Source organism: Osmia lignaria, chromosome 16, assembly GCF_051020975.1.
Source record: "Osmia lignaria lignaria isolate PbOS001 chromosome 16, iyOsmLign1, whole genome shotgun sequence".
NCBI classification, from domain to species: domain Eukaryota; kingdom Metazoa; phylum Arthropoda; class Insecta; order Hymenoptera; family Megachilidae; genus Osmia; species Osmia lignaria.
The window spans coordinates 4859565-4886049 of record NC_135047.1 but is presented as its reverse complement, the minus strand read 5'-3'; the positions used below and the strand labels follow the sequence as shown (position 1 = coordinate 4886049).

Sequence of the window (26485 nt, the reverse complement as noted above, 5' to 3'; positions counted from 1 at the left end):
AATTAGCATAAAATTGCGAAACATTTAGATGATGGTAAAAGTTGCTAGGAATTTAGTTTTTCAGTTAGTTACCAATTATTTAAATCATTGATTTTCTTTTCTTGAGAAACCAAACTTATTAACAAACAGGTAACCAAAATTTTATAATTTAACGGAAAGCAAAGAATTAATCGCGGTAATCAACAATATAAATAATGATTTTAACCTACTATGTTTGCTCGCATGCATTCGATCGTCTAACATTTCTCATTGAACTGTGAAATCGCTCCAATTTCACCCTTTCATCGTCCAATTTCGTTTGCATTAACCAATTATACCACAGCAACATAGGCAACACAAACGAAATTGGGGCGATCTCGAGTTTTCTTTAACCCTTTAAACTGAAATCGCTCGAAGCATCGAGTATCGACGGTGGAAATTTTATATAATAATAATTACAAAGCGCGTTCTTTTCCTTTCGATCATTATTTATACCAACAGGTGCAAGAAAATTAAATCGCATATGTATGCAAGAGAAAAAGAAAAATTCAAATTAAATTGTACGTCAAGGGGTTAATGAATAAATGTCTAGTTAATTCAACGTTCCAAGGGAGAAGATAAATTGGGGCCAGTTTATAACAGGCAGATCGTATCTTCGGTAGTCTGAAAGCAACGAACGACGCAGAATCCGAGGGAAAATCCAGACACACACTTTGCATACACTTTTCGCCTCAATTTTCAGTCTAAAAATCAGGAACCTGGCCCGCTGGAAAACTTCCAGATCCGTGTAATGCGATCGCGAATCGAGGAAAGGAACGGATTCAGAAGGGAAAGGAGGCTCTTGCTACGCTGCTTATGTAATATATTCCCTTGCGAGCATACGCTTCTTCTTCTTCTTTTTCTTTTTCTTAGTTTTCGACAATTCAACGGCGAACTCGCTTTTAACGAAACTGGCTACGAAATTTTCTTCTTCTTAATTCACTCGATATCCTCTGACAATTTTCTGTTACTTTCATCATTTCTGAGAGATTCCAAATGGCTCTACAATTTCTTAACTCCACTTAACACATAATCCATACAGAATTTGGAACAGGTATGTACTATTATAATTTATTAAAACAGAATATATTCGAACGATTCGAAGTGTTTCTTACATTTCCAGGAATTGTAACGAATTGAATAATCAATCGAGACCTGCTCGGCGAGCGAAAGGAAAAAAAACAAATGCCATTTTCCAGGAATTCGTTGGAAAATGCCGAGGTACGCAGGATATCGTGAAAGAGCGAACTGAACGAAAGGGGTTGGCAAGTTTTTTTTTTTCTCTCCCTCACTCGTCAAGCTCAACCGGTTGAAAATACCGTTCAATACCGTAGCTCGTTCAAACGAACGCATCGCAGATTTTTCACGTAATAAAGTGGAAATAAAGTGGTTTAAGCTACGTGCAACGTGGAATCGTCCGGCTCGATTCGGGTCACTGAATTAATACTGTTTTATCTACGTTGGCCGCGTCTGTATCGTGTGCACGAAACGCGTACAGAAACGATCGAGAGGAGGATTTAATCGCGGCACGAATCGAATTACACTTGCAGGATACCCCTACCGTCTAACGCTTTATCCGAAACGTCCAAATAACGCATCCTACTTGATTTCTATTCCCGAAGCTTCAACTGATTCCTGCCCGTCTGAGGCTCGTTTATAAAATATTCGAAATGCAACTACCTACGTCAATTATACACTGTACCAGCGCCCGAGTAGATGAAAAGTTCCTCGATTGCCCTTCTGTTAGGTAGATTTGTTAATTCGCTTCGTAAATTCCGAAACTCGTTGCACCGTGATGCTTTAAACAATCAAAAACAACTCTCGACCAATTCTAACGATTGAAAAAACAGGATCGTGAAAGGACGAGAGAGATTTGTTATTGTGTAATTCAGAATGCGGAAAAAATACTTTGGTTTATTTTTGGTTTATATAATTTTTATCAGTTATTATTATACTATACTCATAATTATACGTAATATCATTATTTATAATAAAGCATGCAATTTTTATTTGCATATAGGTTCCATATAAATGAGAATGAAATATTTTATCATCCCTCATAAAATCAAATATTCATTATACAACGTGGGTATTCATTTTAGTTATTAGTTTAATTATTACGTGGGCTCTGTAGCCCCAATTTTGATTTTGATTTACATTTTTTTTTTAATTACTTTAATTCAAAATTTATTAAAAAGTTAATTACTGAGTTGCATTATTTTTCTACATTTTCATATTCAAAGAGATGACTTTTATTCAAGGTACTATTTTTCTCACAATCTACCCTCTATAAGCATACGAAGGTGGTGTAAGGCGGAAAGATAGCATTTCCTGTTGAAATTCCTCCCCAATAATAGGTGCGGGAGTGGGCGTTTTAACGGGGAAGAAAGAGCATCAGGAGCGTTAATACAGAAACATAACGGTAAAAACAATTTCGAGGAGCTGTGCCGAGCGGCATTTCGCACATATGGTGCCACGTCTGCTCGAACCAGGAATTTCCTAGCTATCTATGGTTCGTAAAATTTCACAATATCGCTGGCCTGACCTCCTTCGACGATCGATTTCGCCCGCGAATATCAGAAGGAATGCTCCTGTCGAAGTTGAAGAGGGGCAAAACGAAGAAAAGGAAAAGGGGGAAAGGGAGGGTAACATTGATTCTGATGGGAGAGTTGAATCGAACTGGCTCTCGCGGTTTCAGAGGAATTTTTATAAGGGAACAAAGTAGAATTTAATAATTGTACGTGGTCGAAATAAAACAGAATCAGAAGATCAAGTTGGCAAGATTTTTCAAATCATAAATTACCATTATTTTCATCAATTTTATATCAATTTAAATTTGTATGAATAAAAATTGACATTAAATTGAATTATAATAATGAAACGTATCCTGTCAATAGTTTCTAATGACAGCATGAAATACAGGGAAGTTGATGAATTTCTGACGTGAACTAACTGCAACTGACGCTAACTAGCTGTTAGACTGAAATTTAACTTGGTAAAGTGTGCTATGTACATTCGTATCGCGTCATATTCTGATTTTCTATAATCAATATCAAATTATCGTGTGTCTTTCATTTATAAATTCAAACGTTCACGAACAGAATCAATTTAATTCGGTCACAAATCGGTTAGAAACAGTTTTGTATCTTATCGATTGCAGTACACGGTTCATTCGATGGCTTGTTGTAGCGTGATGTCGGGTTACCACCGTAACCAGCACGTCAAAATCCAGTAACTTGAATTAATAAGGTGCCACGAGTTTGCACTACTTTCCCGTTGTATTAGCGATCTATTTAGCTGCTAACGAGAACTACAACGCTGGTACAGTGTATAACGTAACCAACAGCGAGGGAGGTATTAATCGTAGAGTAAATTATGCGATGACCAACAGAAACACTTCGTTATTAAAATCTTCGATTATGCTACAAGTATGAGAAATTTCGTTTCTGTACTCCTTTTTTACGTTTAATTAATCTTCATTTTATAAACCATCATTATAATATCTTCCTAAAGTTTTCTTTATTATTATTTTTCTATTTTACCCGTCGGAGCAAAAGGGTTAAGCTATAAGATAAAATGAAACCATTACGATTCCAGTGTACCATACTACAACCGAAAAGCTTGCAAACCTTTTTTCTACCTCTACTTTCAGCAAATTTTCCAACACGATCCTAGTTAGCGAGCGACGTCGTTTGAGTTTATCGCGCTCAGCTATCGTGGTTGTCGTTGAAAGATTCATTGTCATTCATTAAAAGGACTTGATGCGCACGGAAACGGTAATGGGCCGCTTTACTTACCGTCAAACTCGCGACGGGGTGCAGTTAACGGAAACTTCGCGTTACTTCGTTACGAGTGGAAAGCCGAGGAACAGGGAGAATCCTCTCGCTACGAGTGGATCCGTGTTTATGAAACTGCGAGAACCAGCCGACTCGATTAATTATTGTTCGGCAGCTTTTTAAAAGGGCGCATCATAATGGAACGGGGGTCGAAGGGGGTGAAATGCCTCTGAAGACGCCGTTACCTAACTCCGCCGATAGGGAAAACTCGAGGAGGGTACGTTAAATATTCAGAGCGAGCGATCCCCCTTCGTCGTCGGTTAGAAAGGGGGAATGTTTTTGGAAGTCGTTTAGCCGATGGAGGACGTTCGCTTCTTAACGAGCCACTTTCTTCCCTGGCTGTTTTTAAACAAACCGTTTTCTTGCGGAGGAAAGTGCAAGCAGCAAGTGTCGTTTGGAATAATGTCTTCATTAGTGATTTATGAAACAACCGGGAAGAGGAGAATTTATTTCCTTCGAGAAATCTGATCTTATAGCTTTCGGCGAGTTAGATGTGCCATTTCATCAACAATTCAAGATCTTTGTGACTTTAAATGTTACACAAATAATTACACAATTTGTCAAATACTGAATGATCGTGGTACCCTGTTAAATCTCTACCAATTTACTCGGTGTCCCTTTTAGAGCTACTCAATTCCGAGAAATCGCTGACGGAGCAGTAAACTAACTCTATTCTCAACAGAAGGTCCTTGTGTCTTGAACTATCCAATAACAAACCTCGCTTCACGGTAACACGAGACGAAAGGAAGTAGTAGTTACGTGCTTTTCCTCTGTATCTAGCAGAAAGTGTAGTTGAAAGGAAAAACAAGAAACGTGGTCGTTTCGTCGAGGAAATTCGACGCCGTTCGAAAGGTCGAAAGGTTCGATGGTGAAGTTTCAGGGAAAGGTAGACGGGATACACGGTATTGGACAGGATGGATCGTGGGAGAAGTTTCGTAGGCATCGTGTCTCTTCCAATAATCATTCGGCTCTCGCTCGAGGCGAGCAATAAATAGACAAGATTTAAAGTCGTTGCCTGAGGATGGCCCGGTGGGAAAGGTTTTCGCGAAATCCGCACGCATCACTGCGTTCGATCGACTTCATCGTCTTCGTCGTCGGTGTATCTGGTGCGGAAAGATTAGCTGGCTCCTTTTACCTTTTCCTCCTTCGATCCGCTCGCTCTGGCTTGCGGCCTATCTTTCGACCGCTCGCTTTTCCCGGGGAATTTACTATCTTCCGATTTCGCCGACGAAAAGGAAATCGTTTCTATTAACATACGTTACCGTACCAGCGGTTTGCAGATACCCCGGGAGAAGTATGAACCTATCGATCCTTCAGAATTATGAAGTGATTTCCAAAGAAGGAAGAAATTCAAATTGTTTTTTACTTATTTTAACCCTTCTTCAGATTTCCAAATTTAATCAAAATTTACTTAATTTGAAATTGGTAGAAATTTAACAAAATTAGGTCAATAGAATAGGGACAGTAAGTAGTCAGACATATCAAACAAGATGGTATCTGGACAGTCAAACAGAATAGTAACACAGCCTTGTCAAGCAAATAGAATAGGGGCACATACATCTGCCCATAGAAACAATAGGTAATGCATTGTAATCTGAAGACAAATGATTGATAAGATAAAACAAACAGAGTATATTGTCCCTCGAGATTTGAAACGAATGATCATCTGCACCATTTATAGCATACTTTACAGCTTCCGCTGTTATAGACTACTTCCCAGATACACAGTTCAAATAGTAGAAGAAGTAACAACGTCATTACAGAAATATATAGGGGTGTACATTTCGACAAGTACCAAACGCGAAACTGCAATATCTCTAATTAATGCCTGAAGCATGCTTGCTCGCTTACCTTCATCTCTCGTTTCATTATATCATTTCTAACTCGAACCTATTCGTTCCTCGCTTTATAACTCACTCTCTTATTACACGTTCAGCCACTCGCTCAAAGTATTTCCGAAATGCTTTTACAAACACTACATGTCGTTCAATTACTGGTGTAACAATCAAAATTTACTTTGAATTCAAGGATAGCAATATTATAAGGAACGTTCAGTAATTTAGTATTAATAGCAAAAATACTATAAATTTTTCAAAATATATCATCTTTCTAATAATTACCCTATATCCATCAAACTACTCTGGAATAGCAAGATAAATACAAATAATCTGAAACATTCCATTTGTGTAATTGCTTCAACTGACAAGAATGTAATTAAGCAACAACACTGACGTTCCCATCTCGAGCACAGTCGGTGAAACAGGGGGGTAAATTGAGCAAGGCAAGATGAAATGCTGGAATTAAGAACGCAAAACGTCGACACGGCTGGTAGGTAAGTGCGAAACACTCGGTGAAGTGGCAACACGCGAACCAGCGACATGTTTGCACGGGAATGCAGGATGTTTGACCGTGTTGCTCGCCGCCGAAAAGAATACCTCGTTGCGTTTCACGGTGCGCAACAAAGGTGCAACAGGTGCGCGTAACGAAAGAGCGGACGTTCAAAAGGGAAGCAGCTAGGGACAATAATTTTTCTTTCCACCGGAAGGTCGGCATAATTTGTCGCGATTTCGAAATTCTAAGGCTTCGCTGAATGGAAGGTATCAGGCGAAATTAACCCCGCGTCGCGAGAGAAAAGCAGCGAAGAGATGAATCTTCTGTTTGAATTTTCTTAAAAAATGAAAGACAGGGTTCTTGAATATTTTACAAGTTTCTTGAAGATGAGTTGTATTCAACAGGCGGGAAAAAATTAATCAAAATTATTCAAATTGGTAACTTTATATGACAATTTTGTGACAGAATTTAAGAACCGGCCAGAAATGGTTTATGGTTTCGTTTGAAGAGAACGAATTATACTATTCTAGACTACTTGTTCCTCGATAGATAAATGATTGAGTTTTATGTGACACATAAAAGATTCATCTTTCCCAAGAACGACATATCTTTGTCTATTTTACAATACCACGGAATCGCCAATGTTTGCCCATGACAAATGTTTAATCACAGACAAAATTGCTAAACCGTTTTACCCGGTATACCGTTCCTGCGTTGGCTGACTATGTTGCGACCCGCACTACTTACAGACCAAACACTGACCTACTCTACTTTCTACACGTCTGCCCATATACCAACCTATTTTACTTCTCCAGCGTCTCTCGTGTTTCGAACTATTCTACTTCTGTTCCCCTAACTTCTGCTCGTCTGATTATTTACTGGTTTATTCTACTTCCCTATGCTTGGTAAATCTCGGAATCGTTCCAACGTTTTCAAAAGCGTAGCGTTTTACAGTACTAACATTTTTTTTTCGAACAGCATCAGTGACCTAATTTCAAGAAGCACTACACATTCTTGAAACTTCAACATCCTATACAAACTTGTTGATGCATTAAAGACCTTCATATTGTAATTACTATATCGAATAACTATTTGCACATACAATGCATCCGTTCGTTCTGCAGAGTTTGACCTATTTGTATTGTGTTTCTTGACATGAAATCGTAATTAAACCTGGGCCAGCATAATGTGAATTCCATGAATATACCTTCACATAATTCTGAATATTATAATCAAACTGCCATTTGAATGTAATATACGAGACCTTTGAGATGATCTGAAGACAAGAGTGCTGAGTTTCAATGGTTTATTCTTTACTGACTGATTTTAATCATTTTATAATACTATACTGTGAATTTGTAATTAGTTATATATTGAATAATTAGTTGATTTACTCTGTAAAATGATCTACTCTAACATCAATTAAACAATTTAATTGCAATATCTCTAAATATTATATTACACTTTTGTTGCAAAATTTACTAATTGAAACCCATTAATGAACAATGTTTAAATTTCACCCTGAATCATTATTTACTAATTATATATTAATAATATTAACTAAAAGTTTGTATGGACACCTTCGGCAAATTTTGAACTTTAAAATCGGTCTTTTAATACATGGCAATCTAATATTATTAACCATTACGACTGATAAATATTAATAGGTGATTTTACCTACATTAATATCTATTTTCGCAATACTCAAGCTGGCTATATTTTGCGCGCCTGCGTAAAATCATAATTAAACTCATGATGAATATTTATACGAGCATACAAATGCGGGAAAATTCACTTCACTCGCAGTAATTAAAGTATCATTCATACTTTAATTGTGTATATTTTACTAACTTTCAAAGGATCTATTTTTAAACTAAATTTTTCATGAGAATATCATAATTCAATCAACAAACGAATATCATGATTAAATAAATATCTCCTCGTTAATCCTTGATTTGTCAAACATTTAAACAAGCACAACTCGAGTAGTTGTCCTAAATAAATGGTCCCATTCAAAAGAGAAGTGGCAGTTCAAAAATCCAAAGTTGGAAGCGGCGGAAACGTTTGTAAAAGAAACGTTTTAATGCAAAGTAGTTCTACTCTACTCGCTGGCAAATGAACGACTACATTTTACGAATGCGCATATATTTCAAATCCGAGCGAACACGGTGAACATGCACGCGTCTCGAGCAATTTTCACCTCGTGCGAGCCAGCAATGAAGTGCTCTTAATTATGAAAGTATCCATTCGTTTAGAAAACGTGGGAGCATGAATTCTGTAGCTGTGGTATAATCGAATCGACGACCGAAAAACATAAATTCGACTAAAACACGCGTCGATTCATTGCTCGTTCGTGCATACGAATCATTTGCACACCAATTTCCATCGCTAAATATAATTTATTCAATGTGCACGCAGTTATAAATCCCTACAACATTATTCGTGACTAGAACAATTTGTGTCGACTTTTAATTAAGCTTTAACGAACGAGATTAATCAAACATGTAAGCAGTACTGTTTTAAGTAGTATAAATCAATATATGGTCAGGCACTGGATATCAACTGTAGAGTTCAAGTGCATATTTCAAATTTACAACCGTACTAAATAAATGAAACAAAATTGTTCATTTATAAAGAATTAGATTTTCTCGAGGTCCTTTTAACGACGTATATAGATACGAGAAATTTGTCAGAAACCGTTCGTTCGTACAGCGGTTGGCGCGCTACAAAAATATCGACAGCGATGAGTCACTTTGACAAAAGCATCCCGCCTCGAGATATTCTCTCGCTCCGATATTTTAACATGAATGCCACAAATTACGAGGCGAAGCTTGGAAGAAGAGGAAGGGGGGTGGTCCTCGCGTCTCTCCGGACAGGTTTAAATTTTTCAAGCGAGCTCTGGCCGTCGCTACAGCCCCACGAGTAAGGACGAGGGGTCCTTTTAAAATGCAAATATCCTCCGAGTACGGAGTAGCGAAAGAAATGTTACTTCTTATAAAGTAGACACTCCGCCGGAGTCGACATCAGCCGAGGTTAAGATTCGTCGCTCGAAGGCTCGCGATAAAAATCCCAGAGCATCCACTTCGTAACAGAAACGTCCTTCTCCTTTCCTTTAACCTCCGTAAGCGTTAAATTAGCCCGTCCAGCGCAAAATTAACGCGTCCCGAAAACGAATTCCAACTTTTCCATCCACAAAGACACCCTAAATCTTCTGATTCTCGCGGAACATACGGAAATCGAGCGATAAATTCATCTCGAGAATTAATCCAGTCTACGTTGCACCGAAAAGACAATGTACAATATTAAAAAAGGGTTAGACCTTCTTCAGGAAAATTAAAATAGGGGACGAGGAAGACAAAAATATAGAAATTTTACAGTGCTATTTTCCCTTAAAAAGCCTATTATGCGCCCCCTGGTTAAACGAACTATAAGCGAACTATAATACCGCAAAGTGTTCAAGAAGTCGCAACAACGTACGGGGGTAAGTTCGAGCTGTGACCTCCGTCGCTCGAAAGGTGTCGCGAATGTAAAACACCCTCCGCGCGTATGCATCGACGCATACCCCTCGAAATGACTTATTCAGACGTTGTCGCGAGTTGAATTCGTAGACGAAAGATCTGAAAGAAGCTTCGTCTTCAGCTTGTAGAATGCTTGCCTCGCGACCAACCGCTCGTTGTCGCTTCGATAAGAGTATCTTCCAAAGGAAATCTCGGATTTCTCGTAGGAAGATGAAGGTACAAGGCAACAACAACACGTCGAAATTTCCGCCTGCAGCGAACGACTGGCAAGCTCGACAAGCAAACAGGCAGCCAGGTAAGGCAGACAGACACCAGGGATGGATGAGATGCTAACGAGACGCGAAACGATCGACTATTCTCGCCGGGTTAGAGGAGGGAAGCCAGGCGTGAAATGGTTTTCCTTTACCACTCGGCTCTGTGCGGCAATGACGGTCCGACGGAGTTTATCCTCCCCGCCAAATACGTGAGACGCGTACCGCTTCCCCTGTTTCGAAGATCCTACCCGATCCTACAAGGAATTATTGCTTTCCTTGGATCACGCCTCGGGACCGGTTCCACCTCAAAGGGTTCGAGGATAATACCTCCCTTTTTCTTTGAAACGTTCTTGACGATTTCTGCGGGATCCACGATACTCCGGAGGATTGGTATACAAGGGGAGGATTTTAAAACATCTTTGCTTTCAAACGTCAATTCCGTACACTTGAGTTCGAATATCCGAATTAATTAATTTAACATTTTGACGAAGTTTAACAATCTGAATAATAAAATGAAATTATTTTATCTGCCAAATTGTGACTTGCTATTTTATTCAGTTTCTAAACTTCGAACTCTTCAAAGTCCTTTCACTCTAACTTCAAAGAATTTCCTTGACTTTTGAAGAAGTGATTAATTAGACTCCGTCAGAGGTATCAAGTATCGAGTGTGTTTCAAGTATCGTTCAATCAGACCGGAACCATCTGTGTCTGTAGCTCGCAGGGAAAGAGTAAAGAAGAAACAAGAATCATGGACAAAAGGGGAGCAGAGGCAGCCTCATCGGCGTGGTATCAAACAACGGAGATTCGCACCCCCTTACAAAAGACACGGTTATTGCGCGAGTACCCTGGGGTGGAGTACAGATGAAGTTTCCTCCCGTGGGAGCGCATTCAACGATCCGCTCGTAAACTTTGATCAGCGATGCTTTGCACGCGGCTAATCCGCTAATCTCTCACGTACACGCGATAAAACGAGCGTGGAGCGTGAAGTAGTGGAAGGTAGCGACAAGGAAGAGGAAATCGTACAGTTACCAAGGTGGATGGAAACTTTCCAACCTTTCCAGAATGAATTAATGCGACTCAAACGAGCTCTGATTGAGACTGATCGTTAATTAAGTGGAGAAATCCGTGAAACTTCTCTTCGAATGTAATTCCTCTTAAGTTTCTGTGACTTCGCGAAGGATCATTAGAAAATTACTAAAATTATGATTAAGTTCCTTATTGTTTAAATTATCCACGTGTTACGAGTGCTTACAAAAATTAGTGCCTCCAATTGAGATTCGACTTCCTCAAACTATTATCTTATAATTATCAAGAGCTTTCTATCCACTTTTCGCCACTGGTAGATCACTTCAAGAACGAGCTTATTGATGAAGTTCGCGGTGGTGGGACGTCGAGAAAAATTGTCGATCGATCGTAGTCTCGTCCAGCGGAATCGAGACAGAAGGAAGGGGGGTTCCGTGATTTATATCATAATCCTAGGTATCGGAGTCTCCTTTCGAATAGGAGAGACGTCTTCAACGATGGCTTGAAAATTAACACCCACTTCGTGGCCGTGTTACGCTTCCATTATCCCGTAATATTATTTACTTGCTTCCAATTTCCAGGCCAATTGATTCGGTGGTTTCGGGTGAAACGTGATTTACCACACTGGCCGATTGGCTGGCTTCCCTATCCGTATTACAGGTTTCTGGTTACCATTGTAAAATGATACACGCCTGTATGCCCGTACTCGAAAATCAAATTGCACGTGGAAAAATGTTTGGAATGTTCGGAGGAATAATATTTGTGCGTAGAAATGCGACTTTGTAAAAATAATTTTAGAAATTACAATTATTTGCAATTTCATAATTTTCTACAAAAATGATTATTATTTAGAATGCTAATTGAATGTAAATATCCCGTTGCATTTCGTGTAAATGGTAACATCGCACTGATAAAAATGTAAAGTTTTCTTATTCATTCGTTAACTCTTAAAACACTTTGGTAAATCCAGGTTGCTCGGTCGGTGTACTTACGGTACGGATAATTTTCTGAAACTCATTAGCCGTGCTTCATCAAAACCGCGCACACGCTTGTACTCGCTGAAACTTAACGATTCGCGAGAAAAATAGCCGTCGGTCGGGTAAAGTTCTGATTAAAACTTGAGATCCAATCGTGTTCGCCTTATTTACGTGGGCCCCCTCACTCGGGTAATTGGATTTCATTTTGCCCGGGAAACTTGAATTCCGTCCTTCTTTGTAGCCGTTGATGATCGAACGAGACCCGCTCAATCCGACGAACGGTCTAATTAAGCGTCATCGAGTCACGGTAAAACTGAAAATTAATTAACAATTTCGCGCTACGATGGCTAGTTCCTTTCTTGCAAAACCATCGATCTATATAATAATAGCCTTGCGGGACGATTAAGATTTAAACGATAGTAGTGTATTAATTAACGCCTGATTATTATAGTGAAAATTATCTATTTTTCCATTTCTCTATTTGAGACTCTAATTTGATTCTAATAGAAATAGAAATATTCAAATAAATGTTCAACAATGGGTAAGAATATCCTATTATTACAAGAAAATAAATATTATTAATATCAGAAATGATTGAAAGCTCCTATAAAAGGATTAAACTGAGATTCAACTTTAACCTGAAGCAAAGACAAATTCTCTTTTCCAGATAACTTGACCAGAGTCTGAATATCTTATGAAACGAAGATCAGCATCCTTAATCCAAGTTCAGAACAGCTTATCGTAACGCGAATCTGTTTTATAACTTTCGACAACGAAGCAGCCGTTACATAGCCCATTTCCAATTCACCCTTTCCACTCGAAAGATTCTCAAAATGATCCGCTTGTCAGTCTTCGTCGTCGACCAGACAATGACAAAAAGTTGATACCAAACGTTTCTTGTGTACTTGCAGCAAAAGCTTCCCTGATAGCCGGGCTCGCGTGGAACCGGAAATTGGCGTGCTTCATTATACGAAATCGCCTGTATAAAACGGACATCATCGCTGAGCGCTACCATCAGCGTTCCTGAAGACGATTGTCGTTTAACGCGCTTCTTGTTACCAGATACTCATCCTCTGTGACTCGAATTCAAGTGCATCCTCAATTGCAGTGTTTTTAAATTGAACGCGGAGATTTTATCAGGGACAAGAATCGATTCTAATTAACCTAACGAGGTCAGAAATGAACTACTTCATCACCGGATACGATAGATACTTTGAAATTATTAGTTTCGAGCCCGCGTTTTAATTGGCGATAGAGAATTCGAGTTACCTTGTTTGCTCGTGATCGAACGTTTTAACAGAACTATGAAGTGGCACTCTATGTCTTTGTCCGCAAGAAACTAGCAATTGTAACCAACAACATAACTCGTTTAGAGAAACAAAACACTGGTGTTTATGCAAAGTTGCAAATACTTGCAACTGTAATAGAGAACCTTGATTACTTGCAGAGGAAATGGGAAGGTATTGATAATCGATTAACCTTCTTTGAGATCTGTATTGATCACGTTTCAATAAATTTATCAGAGGCTTATAATTTTCGCGCAAAATACATTTATCTGTATATAGCATCACGTTTCAACGATTATGTTAAAGATTATGTGCATCAGCAACAGAATCTATATATGAATATGCCTATTAGCAAACGAGCCGATAGAACTTCAGTATTTTACTGCCTATTGACGACGAGTTAACATGGTTTTGCGATGGAAGTTGTGTTACAATATTTGATTAATTATTTGGTATTTGCTGTGATTTGTTGTTACGTTGGTTGTATCGAGGGAGGATTACCTTGAATTTGGAAGGGATGCAAATAGCCAAATAATGCGTAAATTTTGCTGTTTGTAATTAGGGTAATAAAGTAATTTTATATTAAAAAAATGTCACCCTGAAGATATTAAAAATTTAATTAAACAATTGCTCGCTAATATAAAATGTAGGATCCACATAAGATTAAAAATGAAATAAATAAAAATGAGAAACAGTATTTCATTAAAAAAAAATATATATATATATGTATTATCTCGTAAAATGAATCCTACTGGAGTAGAGCTTTATAGTATGCTGTATACGACAGAGATTATAATCGCAGGGATTACAGGACCGGCTTCGTCATTAAATTGCGTAGAACACCAGAGATTGTTTCGCCGCTGTTTGCACGGCAACTGAACAAGCAATGAAACGACTGACCGGAGATAGTCAACTAATTATGGTGTTCCTCGTGAACCAGAAAACAGAACAATGATCTCTATATATATCGGCATTCTGATCACGCTTGGTAGCTGTGCGTTAAAGGATACGCCGTGCGAGACTAGTTAATTAACTGTTGCACAATATCAGTCAACGTGATTAAAGTCGATTGATTATCTTTACAATGGTCCATTCATCAACTTGATTGATGCATCGACTATTTTATATTTCTTGGTAAATCGTAAATATCTCTTGCAAAGGATTATTTCATAATATTTAAAATTTCCATGGATATTCTTTAAAAAGAATTATTTTAATCATCTTGCTACATACCCTTTGCAAAACATTCTTCTCTTGTATTTATTCATTTCTTTATTCTTAATCTTATCATAAAATGAATCTTTTCCCACGAATATTTCCAAGGAAAACGTTATTCTCCTTGCTGTGTATTTTAATTTAAACCTCGAAGAATTAACCAGTTCCTTTGGCTTACCGAGTACTCGTTTTACGATTCTTTTTCAAGATTGTCGCTCTGCTGGATGCTCAAAGGACCGGGTACTTTCTTTATCTCGGCAATCTGTCGTCAAAACGACAATCTTCTTTGCGATGTCCTTTTATTCCGACGCGGAGTAAAGTTTGCCGAGGAGAAACGTCCGAATAATTATATTAAACAACGTTTCTCAACTTTCCCTTGGTATTGATTCGGAACAAGGATTTCAGTGTTTCTTTGAATGCCGCTGGTTGTGTTAATAATTAACGGGGGAAGAATTCTCTCTTATATAAAAATAAAATTATCGTTTCAAAGGAAATACTTCATTTCGTTTCGAGGAATCTAATATGAAGAAGCGACCAACAAATCGTTAAAATTATTTCGAATTCTTGTAAAGCGGCACTCGCTTCCGATTCATAAAGATTGATCCAGAGAAGAAATGAATGACTCCAAAGCGAAAGGAAACGTGATTCCTTCAACGACGCGTATCGTTGACCGACGCTAAATGCGCAGGAACGATAACGTCGCGCAACGAAGCAGAGTTGTCGGTTCGAACGACAGCCCTTCAAGTGCACCGTCGACCGGAAGCTCGGGGTTATTGACTCGCCACTCCACCTCGATGGTGTTCGACGGTGTGCAACACACCTATGTCAGAATAGGCCCGTGCTCTCGTGTTCGACGAGACAGAGGCAGGATCGAGCAACAGACAACTCGGAAGAGTACATTGAGATCGTAACAGATAGCGGAGATGGCTTTTGAAAGCAGAAATTTCTTCTCCACAGAAAACACATCGAGTACGTGAGGTCGCTTGGAAAGCGTAGCATGTCTGGAGATAATTTTTCTTCTTTTTTTTCCCTTTGTATCAAAAGCTTTTGGCCCTTTAGAATAGCGATTCTTAACAACGTTCTAGTTGCAGGGTGGATTTGGCCCACCCCCAAAAAAGATCCTAATCGCACGAATGGTTGTAGAATTATATAAATCTTTTGAAAGTAAAAATGTTATCCCTCGAACGAGCAATTAGTATCGAAACGTATCGCCATGACTGTTCAATGGCAAACAAGAAATAATCGCGATCGTTTGGTAAACGAACGCGTTCGCGGATTTTCAGCAACGAGCCACGGCTTATCGTTTCATGAAAATTAAACGGGAAATTATTACGTGAAACGTTGGTTACGTCGAGTTGGGTTGCCTTTTAAAGGTCCGTACCGATTGAAAACCCGAAACCCGCTGTGAACGCGAATCAGCTGGGAAATCGAGTTACCTGGTAACAAAAGGGACACGAGGCGTCAATGTAACCGTATTCGAGATCAAACTGCGACCGTCAAATAGGCTTTTTCGACGAGCCAAGCTGGCTGTATAAGCTGCACAAACAGAATCCATTTCCTAATAACAAGAACGAATCGATCGATTGATCGCGCACTCGTTCAAGTGTACGTTAACAGCGTGCGCGAATTCTGTTCGCGGATGTAACCGCGGAAACGTGCGCGTCGAAACAGCCTCGCGTCGAATATGTCGGCCACTCGATGTTTGACGACTCCTGTGGTCATCATCGACCGTTCAGATTAAATTACTTCAACCCGATGGCCAAGCGAGCCCTCTTGTAAACCTGATTTTCCACTCAAACCACTCGTAATCGACGGTTTTTGGCTTTACCGTCTGCTTGGACCTACTTCACTTCTCGATTTTATCATAAAATAATAATCAGCTTAAGAAATATAAAAGAAGAATTAAAGATCCATCAACCATGCTTTCCAAAAATGATCTCAACTCTTCCTAAAGATAAAGTTTCAAACGAGAAATGTTATCTCACTTTTCAAATTTATTTCCCAACTTTAAATAACCCAACGTTTCTCTTATCTCTTCGCCGCGTTTAACTATCAAAACAATTGCGATAAAACTATCGGATCGGCATAAAGTTTTCAACTAAAAATCACATTCATTAAAGCATCTGGAGGACAATTAAAAGTTTCGAAGAACATCGCAAAGACAACGATGGCAATTGATCGATCTGGGCCATCGGTACTGGAGAATGTTCCATTAATTACGCGGAAACCTTCAGCTAATCAATGGGTAGTTAGTGGCCAATGGTTGGCTCGCATCAATAATCACTGGGCGACGTGGTAGTATAGTACCGGGCTTTGATGCGCTAATTTACACCACCTGCATTAATGCCCTTGTCCCACTGGTCCGGAACGACGATTGTCTAAGTGCGTGTACGATCCCAGAACAGGTATGCGCAAGGCGCCGCGAACAAGACGATATATTAAGGTCAACTTGATCGAACAACCGTGAATATTCCAGTTCTAACTAACTGTTAATTGACGTCCATTTATATGCGAGAGAAATACGATCAATTATTACCAAAAGGCTAAATTACCCGAGCAAACAGTGACAAGTTAAATTAATGTCTAGCAAAGAAACGGTCTGATACAATTGAGGAAAGCACGATTAACCAAAGGAACAATGGGATCGAAAGCCTCCGAAAATTCGCTGGTAGTTGTTGCTCGCAGTGATTCTTCTCGCGGTATCTGACAGCTATACTTTTCAGTCTGTTATAAATACACCGTGTAAACGTCTCCGTGACACCGGTGCGTTTCTCCCTGCGCTTCCGCGGCTTCCGTTTTCGAGCAGTGACAACGGCGGAAAACAATGAACAGCCCCGGCTCGTTCCGCGGGCAAACTTCAGCTTTTGTTTCGGCGCACCAGGAACGTCAGACGAAAAAGAAGCCTCCGCTCGGTTTACGATGCGGCACAATACTTTTATCTTTCGAAATTCGTCCCCGCCAGACAAACGTCGCGATGGTTAATTAGATTTCGCCGCGCAGAAGAGAAAAGTAAATTACTGTTCGAGCAACGGTGTAATAAACGTTGTAAACGCTGACACGATGAAGACAATTATTTTATAGAAGATATTGAAATAAAATTCTGTAATTCTTATAATAATTTCAAAAGAAAGGAAAATTTGAAGTATAATAATATGATACTGTTTGATAAATGTCAGAAAATAAATTTACATCCGTTTCTTAAAGAAGAATATCTGGCAAAAATTGTGAAGCCAATTATTCCTCTCGAAATTTCATTCACCATGAAAGAGGCAATTTTTAATTCATCCATCCAACGGTACGATTCATTGTACCGTCAAAGAGGCGGGACTTAACGTCCCTCTGGGAAAGTTTAAATAATACTATCCACCTTTGAACGTGCAATATCGTTCACCCGATCGACGTTTCATTTCGCTCAGCTCGTCCCGTGAAATTCTACAAAGAAGCTTCGAAACGGCAGTAAAGAAGAGGAAGAGGAAGAGAAAAAAAGACAAATGAATTGGAAGAATCAGACAGAGAAAGATAGAGAGGGGAGGGAGAAACTTATAAAGAACGTCTCCGTTGACGTCTACATGAATCAGACACCATTATCATGCAAACCTTTGAGTTTTATCGAACAGACCCGTCTTGAAAGACAATATTGCGAGCTGGCCTTTCCACGAGCTCGAAGGAAAACGGAATTCCACGAATTTTCCTTCGCGTGGTTTCTACGATGGAGTTTGACCGACGCGACGGCCTCGAGCTAGTAGTATCGGTACGGTCTGGCCTGATAAAGGAGAAAGCACCGATATTGGTCAGACAGTGGAATGCCCGTTGTTCGCGTCGGACAACAAGATTTCTCTCTGTACCTTATACCAGTCTCGTCAGCCAGAATGGAGCGGAAAGAGGGTGGATGAAGTGAGGGGCAACGATATATAGAAGAAGCAGGCGAGATTAAAAGGGAAGTCAAGGGGATCGAAAGATTGCGATTGGAACAAGTACCGTTAAGCGGCGATAGTCTGCCCGTTGTCACGATCAGACGTTCACCGCAACACAACAGCCACACGCGTACTCCTGCTCGACTTCTTTTGCTTCGGGAACAAGCCAGTAAATTGAATTTCACCAACAAGATGGGAAAAAATCAGTACTTTTCAGAGAACAAGGGATTTCGTACTAGTGTTCGATGATTGTGGCGAAGAGAGGAAAGGGTGAAAAATCGTTGGAGATTGAAATAATTTCATTTGCACTAATGTTATAGCAATTATTGGATTAATATCCTGTAATTTATGAGCAAATAAACCCTTTCTTGATTACACTAAGGCTGGTGTATTAATTAATAACATAGATCTTTCACTCCTAAAATTTCACTCCTTTTCCTACACGAAAAATATGAAAACAAAAGGAAAAAGATTATCGAACGAATTCGTTGAATTTCGTGACGATAGCAGGAATGCACGATTTGTCCAGGGTACCCGACGTTCTCTGTCTATTTATCGGCTAAAATACGAAGAATTTGGCGGAAGATCCGCATAAAACGCGCATTACTCTTAACTTTTTCTCGCTCGCGGATTCGAAGCCGGGAACCCCGAGGGCGCTAAACAAATCTATCCCCATCAGACGCAGAACGACGTTACGATGCTCCAGGCACCGTCTTCCACTCTCTTTCGAACCCCCTGTTCTTTCCTGGGATTACATAAAGGATGAGTCAGTGGAATTTCCGAAGGGCAGCTTCGAACGATGATTATGGCTCGCGGGTGAGTTACAAGCCGGTTACCGGCCACTTTGATCCCCTTTATATGTTCTATTTCCATCTCCTTTGTACGCGTCATCTCCCTATGTTTGAATATTCTGCGCCAGAATCATCGACCTAATACGATTTCGATCACCCTATTTCAGGCTTCCGGTTTGCTTGACAGGGTGAACGATTTTTTGCAGACGTCACGAATAATCTTAACATGCAAATTTTAAACGTGGTTTCATCCCTTAAATACTAGCGTAATTAGGATCTTCTATGGGCTGGTTTCATTAGAATATTAGTATATTAGAATTTTATATCTTAAAATCTTAGAACGATGAAGGGCTAAGTTTAAACTAAAATTCAGCTAAAAAAATTCGTTTCTATTATTGTTGTCTATTCTACGAGCCTACAAAGTTTCACCCAACTCATCCTCAAGCTCTCGAAACTAAAAAACAACCCTGCATCCCGCTTCAAATTCAAACGTACGCTGGTAAAATTAAATATCCAACGTAGCCAGACGTAAGCTGGCGGCAGATGAACCGAGCTCGGACCACGAATAAATGAAGCGGGATGGTTTCAGGCTGAAGAGGAGCAACGCGCGGACAGCGTCGGCGATGAAAATAAAAGGAAGGCCTGTCCTTCGCGCGGGCAACGTGGGATATTAAAAACAAAAGTGGTAGGAAGGGGTCGCAGCTTCATTTCGAACGTGATTCGAGCGGAGCAGCGAAGAGGGTTGAAGAGTGCGTCACGCGGACCGATTGTTTCGCCTCGCGATCCCATTGTTTCCTCGCGTGTACGCGTACGTTTTGCCGCGGAGACAAGTGCAGTCGGCAAAACCGCGACGACTGACGCGTCCGTCAACGAAAATAGAAGAGAGGAAAAAAAAAGGAATTGAAGAAAAACGATGGACAGAACGAGGGGCACCGAGAGAGAAAGAAGAGAAATGTTTACGGCAGATGCATATTCATGCGACGCGCGATGCCCTCATCCTGGTCCAAGTGACGCGGATTAATATGCATAAAATCCTTGCGTTACCTGGAACGCAACCGGCTTCTGCCGTTCCGCAAGGCCATGATGAATTTTCTACATAAATGTATGCAAGCTCTTCGACGACTTTCGAAGGAAATCCACCTTCGTACATTCGATTTTATAAACTGCTTTTTCTCTACAGACAGAATGCTTTCCCGGTGTTTCGAAGTTTACTGAATTTATTTATTAGCGAAATGCAAAAATATTTGTACCTTTTCGATTAATGCTTTGCGAGCAAACAGTTCTACGTTAAAATTTTACATGCATGAAATATTTTGGTTTCAAAATATTGATGTATTATGAATTTGTAATTAAAAAAATATGAATACTCTAAGATAATAAAATGAATGATTTTAATAATCAAAGTTACTATTACCTTTCAAAAATTAATTCTCAATTAAAAGAAAAACATTCTAGACTACTATTATTCAAGTAATAATGAATACCACTATAATTAAAATACCAATATAATGATTCTCAATAAAATTTTTCCAAATATCAAAATTATATCTATCTACGTAACCAAGTGGTATAATAGATACTTATTATATAATCTGATCGACAGAGATTGCTGAACGTAATCCGCTTTTACGAAACGCTATCGCCTTATTATTAATATTATATCGGATTTAATAATCATGTACTTACCGAGAACGACGAGCTTCACGGGTCTGCCAGCGAGTATCTTTCCCTGATCGTCCTCCAACGTACAACCCCATATACCGTCGTCTTCCAATCTAACGTTGTCTATATGTAACGAAGCCGTGATGGAGTCGCCGATGTATCTGTGTCCAGTCCCGCTCACCTCCGTTCTCGTGTTGATTGTAATCATATCCACCGGACTTCCCTCGTGCAACCATGTCGCTGGTCGTATTCTGTAGCTTCTGACAAGACAATTCGTGCAATTAGAGAATTAATTTTACACGACAATGCTGTGTTCCCGCACGGATTCGTTGTTCGAAAAGCTTCAATTTTCTAGTTAATTCTCTTTTAAATGAAATTTTCTTGTTCAACTGTGCACTGTACACTTGCATGGCGCACGATCTCTTATTGTCTTTCACTGAATTAATTAATAACGTAAAATAACGAAGTAATGAATTAAATACACGCACAACTATTAGAATGGCGATACCCGACCGTCTCGACCGAGCGTCAAAACAGAACTGGCTTCAGAGAAACGAAAATGTAAACACGACACGGCAGAGCTCGCTCAGGATTATCCGCAGTTATGTCTTAAACACATTTATTATACAAAATTAATATAGTTGATTATATTTCTAATGCTAATAAAGTAATAACTGCACGTGGCGTTTATTGAGATCTTTCGACGCCATGACACCCGACAATCGAACTGTTTACTAAAAGATCATCCCAGGTGGCGTGCCCCCCACCACATGCCTTAAGGCGAGTCTCTATATAAGGCCGATACACAACATCCGCATTCCTCGCAACCAAATTATAAACACAACCTCTTAACGGATCTATATAAATACACTTCGTATTGTTTGCTATAAATTGTAAACCTACGAAGTGTAGGAACTTTTTTAAACTATTCTATAGACTTCTATTGAAACTATTGTAAATGAAATAAATTTTAGTCTCGATAATAAAAGATCTTGAATTCCCAGATAAATAGACACTCTAGTACCATTCAACTTTTGTTTCAATTTCAAAGAAAACTCAAAATAGAACAATTCCTGAATAAAAGAGACGAGCAACGAGATCACGAAAGGATCACAGCGTTTCATTCGTTGATAAAGAAAGGTAAATTACCTGGCCCCGGGCAGTAGTAGCCTCGAGTAATTTCCTTCAAGCTCGCACGGCAGTTCGACCTTGCTGTGAGGTTTCACCACCAGTTCCAAGGGTGGCTTTGACGGCGTGGCGGCTGTATCCAAGGATACAGGAACGTTGGTTGTACCGGAGGAGCTGGTAGACCATAAGTCCTCTTCGGGGGCTAAAAGGGCCGCAGGCTGCGCCACCTCGTCCGACAGAGAAATCAACGTCGAGCTGGACGTTGTTGTACTAGTCGTGCTCGTCGTTGTTCTTCTGCCTCGTCGTCCACCCTCTTGTCTACCACGAAGGGTGAAAACGCCGGCCTCGTTCACGGACCCTGTAACACCACCATACACGTCGTGATTTAGACGATGCCTTTCGTCAGTGAACGTTCAAAGGTTGGAACCGTCTATGGGATTCTGAAAACAATTTATCTTTGTTTTCATTAAGTTTGAAATTAATTAAGGTCGGTTATAAAAAAGTTCAATGAATGAAATTGAAAATATTTTATATTAGAATATGGCATTAAACTTTTCAATTTACTTTTACCTTCATTAAATTTCAAATTAATTAACGTTGGTTCCAAAAGAGTTTAATAAATGAAATTGAAAATATTTTATATTAGAATATAGCATTAAATTCTAATCAGCTAATTTTTAGTAATACGCAACAAAAGCTGAAGGTACCATGACGAAACTAATATCATAAACGACACTTCGGTCTTCAGCCAGTAACAATATTATCCCGTCTAATTAAACTGTTCATTTTAATCATCCAAACCCATCGACGGAAGCCGACAAAGCGGCAAAATAAACTTACTTCGCCTAAGCAGAAGCACTTCTTAACTAAATGGTGTTTCCAACGCTCGTTCGATCCTCCCGAAAACTGTCTATCAGGCTGGCTCGACCAAGGCAGCGGGAGGAAAACTAATTATGACTTCGATGGACCGCAAATAGCTATAACTATCCTGGGCAACTGAGGCGTCTTGTCGACCCGTGTCTAACTCACCCTTCCCACCCTCGATAAACTGTGGAAGAAGCTATTTTTTATTGTTCAACAAACAACAACGAACATCTTCGTCCCCTTCCCCGTCACGGACTAACACAATCTCCTCGTAAAATCATTATTCCCCTCTGTTCGCGCATACTGTACGTATCGATCCTGTTGTTCATCGTTTAATCGACGTCGAACCGTCCATCAGCGAAAAGCGTTTTTTCGAAATTCGATTTGCACGATTTCATGGAAAATAGAACGTTGCTTTCCTGCCACCTGAAACGTGGGTGGATATTTTTTAACACAATTGTAGAAGAGCTTAGAATAAAAATAGACTTGCTATTATTTTTCAAACGAGTTAGAATTTTATCATGTCATTGCAAAGCTGTAATTTTGAAATTAATTTAGAAAATAATTTATATAATTTTCTTCCCCTTATTCCATTTCCAAAATCACCATTTCCATTTCCATGTCATTTTATATTCAAAGACCCAGTTTGTACTCAGCTGGGGTGACCTGTAAGTTGTTGGAAGATGGTTGTAAAACAAGTTGGTAATACGATCGTGATACCGTTGGATAGGGAACGATCCGAGTTCATCAACGTGTTCCTGGTGGTATGTGCCCGACCGGTTATACACTGGCATCGAGTGAATGTTGTTCGACATTGATGCATGCATTATTCAGTCGGTGTATCCATTCATTATTCATGTCATGATCAATGGATGTCAACATACCGCGATCTGTATCTGAACACGTCGCCGTAACGGAAAGTGAAAGCACGTTGTCGTTCGGATCCTCTCACGACACGAACGGGCCATCAGATCTGATTTTATGAAACGAAGGAGAAACGACACGTTCATCCTTCCTAGGCTGCTGGATTAGAGTGATCTGGAATGGATCAGTTAGTTCCCGGTTGTTCATAAACAGATCCGAGTGTTAATCGAAGGTACAACGGAGAAGAAAATGAACAGTACAATGTTTCTTGACCCCAATATCGATGAATCTTCAGTGGCAATGTACGATACCATTAAATCCCAAGTCCCGATAACCCGAATGGAATAAATTTCGGGTCGTGAAACTCGTTACCGATAAATTTCGGGTCTCTGTAACCCGCATCGAATAAATTTCGGGTCGGTGCAGCCGGGATCGAATAAATTTCGGGTCGTATCGATCGATGCGAATGAATTCCGAGTCAAGAAGGTGAGCAGCAAGGATTTCCGGGTCGTGGAGAGTTTCCTTGACAAATATCCCTCGACAACCACCGACACCGATAAATTCTGGGTCGTAACATCGATAAACTCAGCGTCCAGTGTGCTCGGATCTTTCATTAATCAAGCAGGGTGCAACCAAGTTACGATACCCCATTTCCTGTCACTGCCTCCCTCAATGTTTGCATACCCCCATTAAATTCTGAAGAATTTAACGCATAATATCTAAAGGATTTTCATAAAACGATTTCGGAAGAATGCACCAAAGTGCATCGTCGTTGCACCAGCGGGAATGCAACGAATGCATTGTAGCTGTTACTCGTAAAATTACACAGAGCAAAGATAACAGCAGCGAGGCATCTCGCGTCTCTTTATCGCTCGCTGTTCGCGATAAGCGGAGTTACCTGTACGAGGAAACAAAAATGGTAAACAAGGAGAAACGGAAGAACGAACGGGGTGACGCGACGTGACGTCCTTATGCCGGAAGGTTTGCATGTATGCATGCGAATCGCGACAATGCGAGGTTGTAAAGCGGTTAAGAGGATTTGTCACCTCGTGTCACTGGATAAACTCCTTTTCTTCCTAGCCGCGAGAATTCCGTTGGTTGCTTGACATCTTCGAGGACACGATTTGCGAGTCTCCTGTATTCTCTCCGTCTCCCTCTATCTCTGTTTCGGTGGAGCCAATTTCCAGAACTCGCGTCCCGATTCCCTTTGTTCGCGACGCATCAAACGTGAAATATGCGAGTTCGCCAGAGGGAATTCCGGTAATTTGCCAAGAGGAATCAGGGGAAACTCGGCTACGTCTTTAATCCCCGGAACACTGGATTTGTCGAACGTTTCACAATGGACCAGGGGAAACTTTGTCCCGCGAAAAGCGTCTGATACTCGTGGAGAGTTCCTAAAACTTTTTACCCCTTTCAAATCTACCATTTGCTCATTAATTGTTGACTATTTATAGAAATCTAATAAAATTTAGAGAAATATGCAAAAGTGTGATTATTTTCTATATTTTATACTTTCCACCCTTAAAGCGTGTACCAGACCGAAAGATAAAAAATGATTTTCGTTTATGGTACGAACATCTTTGATAGGAAGCACAGTGATTTTCGCCCAGCCCACGTCTCCTTCTATCTCTAAAATCCCCCGGTTCTCTTCGTCCCGATCCTCTAATCTTTCTTCACCCTTTACCTCTATCCTCAGTGTCATCCTGTACTAAGCCCTCTGTAATACCCTCTGCTACGGAAACAGTTACGGGGCCAACATTCGTTCCGGTCCTTGTCTGCTAATTCCAATCACTACGACGCTCTCGTTAATTCGAATCGACGAGCAAACGTCGAGGAACAATGCGACATTTTCAACTCCCCGCAATGGATTATGAGAAATAATCTTTCATACTTTTCCACGTATTTCATAAGATCGATCACTAACAGGGATGAATGTTGAAGAATTATTTATTCTTTTTTTAAATACTCTGTGAACTAAAATACTTACACAATCCAACATCCTACCTAGACTTATAACACCACATTGAAACCATAACATGTACAAAAAGATTAATTTATCAAATAAAGAAACATCTACACAACCCCTGTGAAAGCAATCTAACAGAGCAGGCCATGTTTAAACTGGAAAGTAGCAAAAGAAAATAAATCATTTTCCCATTGAACATCCCCAAAATCCAGGGCGACCATCCCCGAATCAAAATCCTCGATATCGTGAAAACGAGTAGGGGCCTGGAATGGTTAATCCCCTTGGAAATCCCTGGAGATATCCCGAAAACGTGCATTTCCAGCGTCGCAGGGATTCTTATCGTCTGGCGAAGAGGCGAATGAATCTTTCTTTGACGCGAATATTATATATGGTGCGGCGGCTGACGGAAGCCGTATGTCGGACGGGGCGTAGTTCCATTAACAGTGGCGTTGTCCATCCGGAGCTGGCCGGATTGCTCGGGATTCTAATCTGACCGCAGAGCATGCCTTCTAATATAGATAGGCTTGATTAATTCCGCGGCAACACAGTAATGCGTCCTGTGATCCGCGCCAACGATTATACGAGAGACGTGTAGCATCGTCGCGTAAACGAGCACGAGATTCGAAATCGCCGTCCGCCAAGGAATACCACTGGGCGGCTATGCAAATTAAATTGGAGAGACCCTTCTGGATCCTCCAGACAGCACCCACTCCTCATTTCGTAAAAATCGTTACGATGAATCGGTTCAACTCCGACCATTATCCGCTACCGTTACCATCTCGTACTTCTACGTCCACTGTGATTCGATTGAAAGAATATTTATAATTGAATGTGTATA

General features: G+C 40.0%; 1 protein-coding gene across 12 annotated transcripts in view; it reads right to left on the bottom strand.

Annotated features, from left to right (window-relative positions):
• The window catches only part of tei (irregular chiasm C-roughest protein teiresias), a 222391-nt gene that overhangs the window by 83867 nt on the left and 112039 nt on the right, over positions 1–26485 (bottom strand). For 11 of the 12 annotated variants that reach the window (XR_004580613.2, XR_004580614.2, XM_034317550.2 and 8 more), the window contains 2 exons: positions 21975–22311; positions 20850–21085 (listed from right to left, as the gene is read on the bottom strand). Coding sequence is in view for 10 of the 12 variants with exons in the window: in XM_034317550.2 (XP_034173441.2) it covers positions 20850–21085; positions 21975–22311 (573 nt within the window). In the remaining 2 variants the exon portion in view is untranslated. The remainder of the gene's footprint in view (positions 1–20849; positions 21086–21974; positions 22312–26485) is intronic. The other variant, XM_034317549.2, reaches the window with a different exon arrangement.